At 37.5% G+C, this 12,164-nt stretch overlaps 2 protein-coding genes across 2 annotated transcripts in view; both read right to left on the bottom strand.

The window, feature by feature from the left end:
• Positions 1-12,164, bottom strand: part of LOC306999735 (uncharacterized protein) — a 501,826-nt gene that overhangs the window by 358,301 nt on the left and 131,361 nt on the right. The window lies entirely within an intron of this gene.
• Positions 5,162-9,447, bottom strand: LOC306996932 (GTPase IMAP family member 8-like). Its single transcript, XM_079609888.1, has 3 exons — positions 9,012-9,447; positions 7,332-8,075; positions 5,162-6,168 (listed from the first exon to the last, which is right to left on the bottom strand). Exons 1-3 carry the CDS (start codon positions 9,112-9,114, stop codon positions 5,384-5,386), a joined length of 1,632 nt encoding a protein of 543 aa, XP_079466014.1. The 5' UTR covers positions 9,115-9,447; the 3' UTR covers positions 5,162-5,383.

Raw genomic sequence — 12,164 nt, 5'->3', positions numbered from 1 at the left:
CTTTTTAATACTCATGTAACATGCTGTGTTTCAGATGTGTACTATTTTTTTAGGAAAAAGTTATATAGCTATTAACTGCCTAATCTTAATATAATAAACTTCTCATTCCTTCTCAACCATGACAGAACCATGACAGAACGTTGATCATTTGCCACCTTGTACTGTCAGAGTTTTGTCAATGATGAACAGTCCATTCATCGAATAATCCTAGCAGAAAAGGTTACAAAACTGTTTTTAACATTGAAAATTAATCATAAATGTTTATTGATCATCATATTAGAATGATTTCTGAAGGAACATCTGACAATAAAAACTGGAGTAATGATGTTCAGCTTTAAAGGTGCCATGTGTTATTGTCTGGCAAAAAAAATCAAGTCATCCTCCACATTCCATACCAGATGGGGGCAGTATACCTCCATAAAGTGAATTGGTCTACTCTAAACATGACATCTTCAAGCTACTCCCCTTCACCAGTGAATATGTTCATATTCGTTTTGTTCATATTACATTTTGAGTTGTATATACACATTGTTTGAATTAAATTAATTTGACAGACAGCATTCTGTCAACATCATTGGTCAACATCAGACAGCGCACGTGAACCGATCATCTCTACTATAGTAAAAAAAACACGAACACTGTTGAAAGCCGCTTTTATACCTCCGTTTCAGTTTCTCGAACCCGCGCAGTTGTTAATGACATCATCGCCCTTATTTCTTCTCATTCTTTTGATGCGTGTAGCTCATTTTTTCGATATTTTTACCTAAATTTTTACACATGGCACCTTTAATCACAGGAATAAAATGCATTTAATTTTTTTTTTTATAATTTCACAATATTATGGTTTCACTGTAGACTGTGTAAACCCAGCGGCGATTCGATTTCATCCTGCAGCTCGGTCTGGAAACCAGTACATTATTTTCTCCTGCTTCCGTTACAATTTTGCGGGAACCAATCACAAACTGGTGTATCCACATGGCGGGCATATAGACGGGTTTAACACGATGATGATAGAGAAGCGACGGCAAGCAGCTTTTGTTTCAATCTCTCGAGTGGGTGTAAATACCACCCACTTTGATGTGTTTTTTTTTTTGCACAACCTGCAAAAATCGCTCGATGCCATTGCTGTGTTAATGTTACAAACCAACTCGTTTGTTGACACTTCTCCTGCCTCAAGGCTTCGTGTCGCTCTGAAAAGTGTTACCTGGATCATCGGTCTGATTAGTTGAAGAACTATCCAATTGTCATTTGAACTATGCCCGTTGATCTCTTCTGCAGTAGAAATACAGCGCAGACTCCCCAGACCAATGTTCAGTCTTAAAATATTGAACTTGGTCTGGTGTTGGTGAACAATTTTGTTGTTTTTCGGATCAAATAAATGCAGCCTTGGTAAGCAGAAGAGACTTATTTTAAAAACATAAAAAAAAAAAAAAAAATACTGTGGACCATGGCAAGCAGACTTTGGGACAAAAAAGGAGAACTAAAATGAGGCTCAATATCGGCGTGGCGTTTTCGAGATGCCGAGAGCTAGCGTCCGCGACTAACTTGGACTCGACAGAGCTTCACGAGTCACGACTTGACAGCGACACCGCTCTTGCACATGCTTTATTAGACAGGTGAGCAGATGTACATAAAATAAATCAATGGTATATATAGCTCAACATGATTAAATGTTAGAATATGATCTGTATGTTATTCTAATGTTGATCTAGCTTACTAGTAAGCTGCTAGTTTCATATAGCAAACAAACTAACACATAGAATAACATTATAACTTTCAACACATGCTGTTTAGTGTGATAGTGTAACGTTAGAGCGAGTGAAAGCGCTGCGTTACCTCAAGGTTAATTCGTCTAATAAACTGACCTGTGCGAGTAGTAATTCAGCACTTGCGGGTAGAATTAATCGCGTGTGATATCAATCGCAACCTTTTCATACCACTGTAATGTTAAAAACATAAATGTTTTCACTCATACATTAACATTATTAGATCCATCAGCTTGACAGCAAGTCCCAGCATTCAGCTCCCAGCATAAACCTACGCATTTGTTATTATAAGAGGTTAGCGACCCCTAGCGGTGAAAAAAATTACATATTGTAGCTTTAATTCAGAGGGATGGCAACAATGGCAATTTAAATATAAATTTGGATATCTACCTGTAGATTTACCTACATAGTGAATCTATCTAATTGTATTCATCTGATGATAAACGTACATCTTTGGCTACAGCACTCTGCAATGGTTCTTCATCATAATTAACACGTTTGGGTTGTCTTGACATGTCATTTGAACACTGAGAATAAGACATGCTTTAAGCCATGTCAGAAACAGCTTATATCCTTCCTGATTGATTCGGTTTGGAACGGCATGAGGGTGAGTAAATATTGACAACAATTCTGCAAACACCGTTTCATCCACCTCATCTTCCACTGTAATCTTGTTCACAGGGATGGAGAACTTTTCTCTGACTAAGTGATGTTAAAAAGCAACATTAACATGGTATATTGTTTAAATTAAAAAAATAAATCTCCAACACTTAGTCTGAATTACTGGTTAGTTGAATGTTTAAACCAATTGGGTTTATATTATATATAAATCAATTTTTACTTTTGGAAATTAATTCATCAAAATCAGCAGCTTGTAATTTGATGCATTTCTTGCGGTTTACATACTCCACTTAATGATCATTGTGCGATCTACAACATGAGCCTGTAGAGAAACAGAGGGACAACAGGATGTCTTCGATAGCCATGTAATGCTAAATGATATGAATTCAGCCCACATTGGTAGTAAATGTGTATGTAGATATTAATTATCAGCACAAAACATGTATTTTAAAGGTATGTATTGTATTTGTAAAGATAAGCCATGTGCTCACACAAAACGAGACATGAACATGCAATGAAAACACTCATAAGCCACAGGTTCACACAAAACATGACAACCTGAGAGCACACAACTAGTGGAAAACACAAGCACAAGACAAAACTAATCATCAAGAGATGATCAGCTAAACGAGTGTATTACCTGAATCTGATATAGCCTTCATTCTTCAGGTCCATAATATATTATATCTAAACAATCAGTTTGAATGTCCGCTGAGGAAAGTGATATGTTCACTTTTGTCCTTCCCATGACAGCACTAAAATAACTTCCTCATTCTGACTCACTCATAAAGACAGTCTTTGCTGCCATCTAATGGCGTAATAAAGTAACTTTCACTGAAGTCCATATCACGATTAGCCTGGATGCCAGCCAAACTTAGCCCCCGCCCACAAAATGTTTAGGTCGCGAAGTTCGGTCTGGACTCGATCCATTGAGGAGCTATTATGCCCGAACAAAAAATAGTTTGGACCAATCAAATTGTCAGGGCGGGCTTTATACGATGATTCATTGAGCTCTGCTCAACATACGTCACTTACTCCGTTGCTCTGATTGGTTCTAAGTCTATCCAATTGAGTGCAGAGGCCTTTTATTTCCTGTTTCGGTTGAAATGCCCCATAATCACAGCCCAATAGAGCAGTATCAGACTCACACTCTGACTAGAATCTGAGTATGACGACGTCAGGCTATATCACGATCCTTTCTCAATACCAAATACAGCAGTGGTTCCCAACCTTTTTTTGTCTGAGACCCCCTTTTTCCCAAGAAAATATTTTAGGGCCCCCCTTCACATTTAATGATATTATCGCTCTTGTAAGCTTGCAGCAAGGATGACAAAATATGTTGTTTTCAAACAAACGGTATGTTTACTATAACCAGATGTGTTTATGCACAAATAATAGCCTATAATATTGAAAATACAATAACAAAAACATCAGTAGGCCCTTTGTAATTTAAAAACGTAAGCCTAGGAGTAGCCTATAAATTGACCCTATTTGAAATGCAATAACAAAAATATTCACACTAATGAATATAGGCTATTACTAAATGACTGCTGTCTGGGACTTCATACTTGCATGTTATTTGCATAGACTGTAAAAAAAATAGGTTATTTGTGAGGCTTTATCAATGTGAGGCTTAATTTTTGGCACTTTAGGCGCTATAGCGGGTGATAATAAACTTGCGTTTATTAACAGAATAATGCGTCTTTCGGAAGAACATTGTAGCCGGAACTACTTCTCTCTATGTACGTCTATGACGAGTCACGCAGGCACTGGGCTACTCCGCATCCGAACCAGTGTAAACTAGTCCCAATGTAAACACTTATTATTGGAGTACCATAGTGGTTCAGGATAACACAAAAACACGGATTGGAAAATGGATTCATAATGAACTTGCTCATTATATAAATTTTGTAAATTTTGAACAGAAAAAAAGTGAAGGACTTTTATTTAATGCTCATTGCTCACAACTTTTCAAAATATGACGCGACCCCCCACAGAACTCGCTGAGGCCCCCTTGTGGGCCGCGACCCCCCTGTTGGGAACCGATGAAATACAGCATATTATTATTTATATAAAATAATATTTTTTGAACAACAATATATAAATGAACAACATAGCCATTATAAAATACAATAGGGAATAAAGGAAGCTAACAATTCAGTAAAACTTACAAACGGCACTCTAGTACAGTATTTAATTTAAATATAGCCTAAATTTAAAGTTATGAAACTTAATATTCCCCTTTACTAAAATCGATTTTAAGACCAAAGATTGGCATTTTGATATACCCCAAATTAATTATGTCTCATAACCACTATCTACATACGAGCCAGTGGCAAATTCCCGAAGGACTGGCCGAGGTGACGCTGTTCTCAGCGGGAACATGAGCGCTGACGGCCTGGAGCATCTCAGCAGATCGTAAAATAGGCACTATGATTATAAATTATCTAAATAACTACATTTCTGCCTAAGAACTCTTAACTACATTTCGTGACACAACAACAGTAGTATTTTTTTTTAAAGATGGATTTGCTTGACCACCATGTCAGTCGCAGCAAGCAGAGTACAAAAACGGTGAGACAGTCAAGTCACCTTTATTTATATAGTGCTTTTTTACAATACAGAGTGTTTCAAAGCAGCTTTACAGAGCTTACAGGAAAATAATGCAACAAAGTGTGTTTGCAGAAGAAAATTGCATCACAGTCCAGCTTAAGTAAGTTCAGTGATTGTTCATTCTTGTTGTAAAAAGTTATTAATTTAGTTCATTTATATATGAAGTCATTGTCCAGCTCAGTTCAGTTCTCATATAATGGTGTCAAGTCAAGTCACCTTCATTTATATAGCGCTTTTAACAGTGAAGCTGCGAGAACACAGACGGTGCACATGCAATGCTCCAATGCCAAAATCCAATGCTCATCAAATCTTTTAGTGAACGGAATTAGAAATTAGTATATGAAGATTTGGCCTTTGTTGTTCAATCACATTAACTAAAGCCCTTATTTTCCTCTTGCTATTGCTAATGTTGCCATTGCTGCTGCTACTCCTGTTGCTGCTACCCTTGCCCCTCCTACCCCTCCTACTATTGCCCCTCCTACTACTACCACCCCTCCTCCTATCACTGCTAGTGCTGTTTGCCCATAGTCTCTCAGCTTTTGTTTTGAAGCCTCTTGTTCAATCTTTCTCTGGGCTTCTTCAAATATCTCATTAGTGTAGTGCTGTCCTCCATTGATCCTCACCATTTTATCAATCTTCTGCAGCAGTTCTGTGACCTGAGAGCGATTACTCATGTCTTCATTGTTGAATAAGTGAAATCTGCCACCGCACTCATCAACAAGAGCCTTGAGATCATTACTTTCACTGATATATTCATCTAATGAAAGCCCCTTCAGAAGATCAGTGTGAGTGAACAGAATGATGGTGTGATGAAAAGCTTCTTCTCCAAAGTTTTTCTGGATCAATGTCACTGTTTTCTTCTCTTCATCTGTGAATCTCACACCCAGTCTGATGACCAGCAGGAACACGTGAGGACCAGGAGCAGACATGTAGATGCACTTCTCAATCTCTTTCTTCAGCTCTTCTTCACTCACTGACGTATCATATAGTCCTGGAGTGTCGATCACTGAGATGGTTTTATCCTCCTCCACTGCAGTCACATGTCTTTGACAGTGTCTCGTAACAGATTCGGCGGAAAAACCGTGATCAAACACAGATTTGCCGATGATGGTGTTTCCCGTTGAACTCTTTCCTGATCCAGTTTTACCCAACAGCACAATCCTCAGATCTGATAAAGAGAGAGGAATTTAAATGTTATTTACACTTTAAGAATTACAATAACTTGCTCAATAGGGGCCCTTTACTCAGTGTGCCTCAAGATGACTTAATAAGAAAGAACTAGTATATCAAATAAGTTAATTAGCATTATTTTAATTTACCCCCTCAACAATTTCCCATAAAAGAACGTTGTTTTGAAAAACCTGTATTGTACGAGGTCAGCTCATTTTAAAAGTGTGATTTCTAGAAAAGTCATAGTAGACACCATTAGGATAATTGATGGCCAGGTGTTGGTGGTTCTTTGCCTCAATATCGTGCTTTTTGTTTGCCTCCAATCAATGCACACCAAGCCGTAGATTATCACTAAAGTCTGGTTCACACGGCAGGATAATTAGGCCGATTTCAGCACCGATTCACCCCTTCCGACAATCTTAAGGATGCTCCGATTATCGTAAAATAATCTGATCAGATATTCCTGCCGTGTGTGGTGTGTTAAGACTGCTCTCATCTGCTCGGAAGGACGTCGGGACCACTCCGATCTCGAATCGGGGATATCCAACATGTTGGATTTTTTTGGCCCGATTTCTCCTCGTGTGTGGTGTCCCCCGGGGACAAGCGAGCCTGTGGATGAGCGCCTGTGGACGAGCGCCTGTGGACGAGCGCCTGTGGACGAGCGCCTGTGGACGAGGCGGCGAGGAAGCACCGGGAAACAAAATCAAAACAACAGAAAGTCTGTTGGCGCATCAGAAAGTCTCCACTTCTTTGACCATCGCCTTTTCTTTTGATAACGTTTTTTGTCGGTTAAAAACAAACTACAAACTATCGCCACTGCATCCTCTTCGTCCGCCATGACTGTTTACTCTGAAATCACGTTTGATCTCGAGGGATTTTGCGAGATTTCCCGTCTGACCTGGGAATGCTCGGGAGTCAAATCGGTTCGTGTGTGTTGTGTTGATTTTGCCGTGTGGTTGCGCACCACACACTGTACGACCAAAACGGTTAGACCCGTGATTTTTTTATCGCCGTGTGTGTGTGGGGTCTCTCAGGTTTGGAAAATCGGCCGACAATTTTAAAATCGTCCCGTGTGAACCAGGCTTTACATATCATTTAACTTTTTACATGAAAATCTCTCAGAATTAAAATGAATGAAACCACAAATGGCTAAATATTTACCCAATTTTATGAGCGAACTTTCTCTAGCAATCTTCTGTATCAGTCCTTCCATCTCTTCCTGACTTTCCACCTGTTTCCTGAGATCTCGCTGGTCTGCAGAATCCTTCTCTCTCAGATTCAGTTTCACTTCTTCTTTCATTTCCTCCTTCTTCGGGTAGATCTTATGGCTGTAGTTCTGTCCTCCATAGTTCTTCACCACTTCATCAATACTCTTTAAGAGCGTTGAGATCTGGTAGGGATCACATTCACTTTTGCTGTTTATCACGTGAAATCTTCCCCCAAAGTCGTTCAGCAGCTCTTTAATATTTTCACTCTCAATGATTTGAATCCATTCTTTCCTGGATATTTTGTCTCTTCCAATAAACAGCACCATAGTGAACCGCATAGCTTGAGCTCCGAAGATCTCCAGGATTTGCTCCACAACGTTCCTCTGCTCCTCTCTGCAAGTCTCCAGGTTTATGATGAGCAGGAACACGTGAGGAACGGGATCGGAGAGATCCAGGCTCTTCATCATCTGCTTCTGCAGCTCTTCATCAGTCAGTTGAGGGTTGAAGAGTCCTGGAGTGTCGATGATGGAGATGTTTCTGTCTTCTACTCTTCCTCTCTGTATCTCACTCTCTCTGGTTCTGCTTTCTTTAAATGCCTCTCGACCCAGTATTGCATTTGCTGTTGGACTCTTTCCAGCACCAGAGACTCCCAGAAGCACAATCCTCAGATCGGTTACATCATGTTGTTCATCAGGCTCTGTGAAAGAGAACGTTTTTTGAAAGAATTAAGTTTAAGAATAAATTTGCTTTCATCTAATTATAAATTAGATTTCTGGCCAGTAAGTTCAGTTAGTTCCTTTTTACTTTTTAATTTTACTTTTTATTATTTTTCTTGATAAATGCATACTAATTTTAAGCTTATTTAACGTCATTGCATCTACACAGTAGGTATGTTATGCATTTACTTTGTGTTTTGTCGAAATTAACATGGTGTACGAAGAATACACACAAATCTTCTGCCTACTAATAAATCACAATAATATTAAATTTTATGTTAAATCTTTCAAAAAAAATGGAGACATACAGTATTTCATTCCTTTCAGGAACAGCTGGTACACACTGAACTAGTGTAATAACATAATTGCAAGTATATTTGTGCCTTACACGTCCTTATACAGAGTGATGTAATGTGTCTTTTGTCCTTCATTGTTCCAGTTTTGAGGCAAACAATGATTTATTTCAATACTTTTTTTTTTTTAAGTGGCAGCGATATTACAAAAACACTCTGTGCTAATGCATTGTGTTTGCTTCCAATGTATGCTAAAAAGTCAGTAAATGTTAATGTTAATGCAAGCTGCGTGTGCAGGGGCGTAGCACAAGATCCCGGGTGGAAATATAGGTTCCTCAACCCTACATCTCCCTCAAAAATCTCATTTTAGATATTATAGGCTAGCCTATTCATTTAAAATTAAACATATGTTTTAAATTAGGCTATTATAATGGTGGGTTGTATGCAAACAGCATTGTTAGTGTACAGTTTATTTATTTAGCCTTTACCTCAGATTACATGTATAACCAAATGATCATCTGAAAGTGTGTGTTCTGCTCTTTCACTGGGTTGTCTCAGTTTATTTTTAGCACTAACAATCGCGGAGATATTCATGCAGTTTAACACTCTTTCGTTTGTGCTCACCTTTGTTTGAAAATAATTGTTTCCCCTCGTTTTGTTTTCTTGCCTTCTCCTGTCTTTCCTTTCTTTTCTGGTGTCCAGATTTGGCTTTCTTTGAGAAAGACATTTCTACAGCAGAAGTCAACTTCAGAAGTTTGCTCTCCACCAGATGCTCAACTAACTCACTAACACAAAATGCGTGCAGATGGACTAAACCATTTGCGCATTAGCAAGGGGTGATCGGTTCTTAAACGCCCCTTGAAGTGCATAATTCATAAATAAATCATTGCTTAAGCAGTAACAGATTTGATTCTGATATATAATAGACACGTTTAACATGTTAATATTTTACATATTCACATAGTTTGTTGTTAATCAAACCTTACCAGCACTCTTACACCACATTTTGTGTTCAACGCGGACAGAACCGAAAGTTAAAAGAGCACGAAACGAAACTCACACTGTAAAAAATTTCCTGTAGAAATTACAGGAATTTACTGGCAAAAAAGTTGCCAATAAAGTCCTGTAAAAATGTTGGTAATTGCTGTAAAATTGATTACAGTATAATACTGTAAATCAATTTACAGGTAATTGTTGTATATAAAATACAGTAATTAGTAGTTTTTTTTACAGTAACATTGAATTAAACTTGTATTTTATTTTACAGCAATATTTTGTAATTTCACTAAAGTACAGTATTTACCTGGCAATAAAGTTGCCAATAAAATCCTGTAATTATATTTTACAGCAATTTTTTGTAATTTCACTAAAGTACAATATTTACCTGGCAAAAAAATTGCCAATAAAATCCTGTAAATACCCCCAAAATTCAAGAAGATGCTGTAATAGTTTAACATTTAAAAAGCTGAAAAGAATCATTTTAACAGTAAACTATACTCTATTATTTACCATTATATTGATGTAAATGCATTAAAATACACATAAAAAAAAAAAACAGAAAGTCAAAGCTGTTGTTGAAAAATATTTATTAAAATAATAAGCAAATACTGCAAGACAGGTAACAACAATTTTACTTTTCAAGTACAGAAAATATTTTCAAAATCAGTCACAAAATAACTACAAATAACTTGTAAGACTTAAAAGCAAGATTCTGGGTTCAATAAAAGTTAAAGGAAAAGTTCATCCAAAAATTCAAATTCTGTCATCATTCTGTTTACTCCCCCTTAATGTGTTCCAAACCTGTATTAGTTTCTTTCTTCTGTTGAACACAAAAGATGATATTTTAAAGAATTTTGGTAACCAGACAATTGAAAGTAAATGGCTACAATCAACTGTTTGGTTACCAACGTTCTTCAAAATATCTTCTTTTGTGTTCAGCTGAAGAAAGAATCTCATACAGGTTTAGAACAACATGGGGGTGAGTAAATGATGACGGAATTTAAATTTTTTGGGTGAACTATCCCTTTAAAGGATTAGTTCACTTTAAAAAAAAACTTTTGCTGATAATTTACTCACCCCGATGTCATCCAAGATGTCCATGTCTTTCTTTCTTCAGTCGAAAAGAAATTAAGGTTTTTGATGAAAACATTTCTCCATATAATGGACGTCAATGGGCCCCAAACGGGTCAAGGTCCAGATGACAGTGTCAGCGCCGCTTCAAAGGGCTTTAAACGACACCAGACGTTTTCTAGCGAAACGTTCGGTCATTTCAAAAATAAATAAAAAAGTTTAAGTTTTATAAGCACAAACGCTCACCTTGCTCGGTTCTGTGATGCGCGTTCGTGACGTCACGTAATACGCAATTACGTTGAAAAGGGCACGCTTGACGTAGCGAGTGTTTACAAATGTGCGGAAGGAGGACCATATACACATATTCAAATGTCTTTGTGTCAGTTTATCGTTTAAAATGCCCATTTCGTGTGCGTATCCTGGGTGTTGTAATATTAAAAAGCCTAAAAGAAAATTTTCGTCAGGACAGAAATGTTTTACTTTTCATAGAAGCGTGACCTTTTCAACGTAACTGCGTATTATGTGACGTCACGAACGCGCATCACAGAACAGAGCAAGGCGAGCATTTGTGCTTATAAAACTTAAACTTTTTTATTTATTTTTGAAATGACCGAGAGTTTCGCTAGATAAGACCCGTATTCATCGTCTGGTATCGTTTAAAGCGGCACTGACACTGTCATTTGGACCTTGAACCGTTTGGGGACCATTGACGTCCATTATATGGAGAAATATTTTCATAAAAAACCTTAATTTCTTTTCGACTGAAGAAAGAAAGACATGGACATCTTGGATGACATCGGGGTGAGTAAATTATCAGCAAAAGTTTTTTTAAAAGTTAACTAATCCTTTAAGCTCAATCAACAGAATGGCATTATGGTTAACTCACATCTGTTAAAACAAACATTTCTGCTCTTTTTGTTTACAGTGCTGGTCAGAATTATTTGCCCCCTTGGTAAATATGATCAAAGATGGCTGTAAAAAATAAATCTGCATTGTTAATCCTTTTGATATTATATTTAAAAAATGTGCAAAAATGTAACCTTGCATTGAAGTAAAATAATTGAAAGTGGGGGGGAAATCACATTATGAAATAAATGTTTTTTCTCCAAAACACGTTGGGAACAATTATTTGCCCCTTTTATTAAATATGTTTGCAACCTCCTTTTCCCAAGATACCAGCTCTGAGTCTTCTCCTATAATGCCTGATGAGTTTGGAGAACACCTGACAAGAGATCAGAGACCATTCCTCTGTACAGAATCTCTCCAGATCCTGCAGATTCCCAGATCCATGTTGGTGCTTTTCAGTTCAGTCCACTCATTTTCTATAGGGTTCAGGCCAGGGACTGGGATGGCCATTGCAGATGCTTGGTTTTGTGCTCAGTGACCCATTTTTGTTTTGATTTTGATATTTGTTTTTGGATCATGAAATCAAACATGGCCCGTTATAAGATTTCTAGCACAGTCTGTTAGGTTTTGATTTTGTATCTGTTGGTATTTGATCCAATCCATGATGCCATGTCTCTGAAAAAGATGTCCAGGACCTCTGGCAGAAAATTAGGCCCACAGCATTAAAGATACAGCAGAGTATTTAATTTTTATCCTTGTGTGCACTAAACCCATCTTAAGTGTTTGCTGCCAAAAAAGCAAATTTTTTTTGTTTCATCTGACCATAGAACGTTTGAAAAGTACCTGACACGACTGGAACGT

Source organism: Phoxinus phoxinus (assembly GCF_949152265.1).
Source record: "Phoxinus phoxinus genome assembly, chromosome: 1".
Taxonomy (NCBI): Eukaryota; Metazoa; Chordata; class Actinopteri; order Cypriniformes; family Leuciscidae; genus Phoxinus; species Phoxinus phoxinus.
Note: the sequence above shows the minus strand (reverse complement) of the source record. Positions and strands in the feature narration are given on the sequence as shown.

Coding starts and splice junctions, on each gene's coding strand:
- LOC306996932 (XM_079609888.1), bottom strand. CDS start 9,114: ATGTCTTTCTCAAAGAAAGCCAAATCTGGACACCAGAAAAGAAAGGAA. Junction 8,076..9,011: donor ACAATTATTTTCAAACAAAG/GTGAGCACAAAC, acceptor TCTCTTTCACAG/AGCCTGATGAACAACATGAT. Junction 6,169..7,331: donor AAGTTCGCTCATAAAATTGG/GTAAATATTTAG, acceptor TCTCTTTATCAG/ATCTGAGGATTGTGCTGTTG.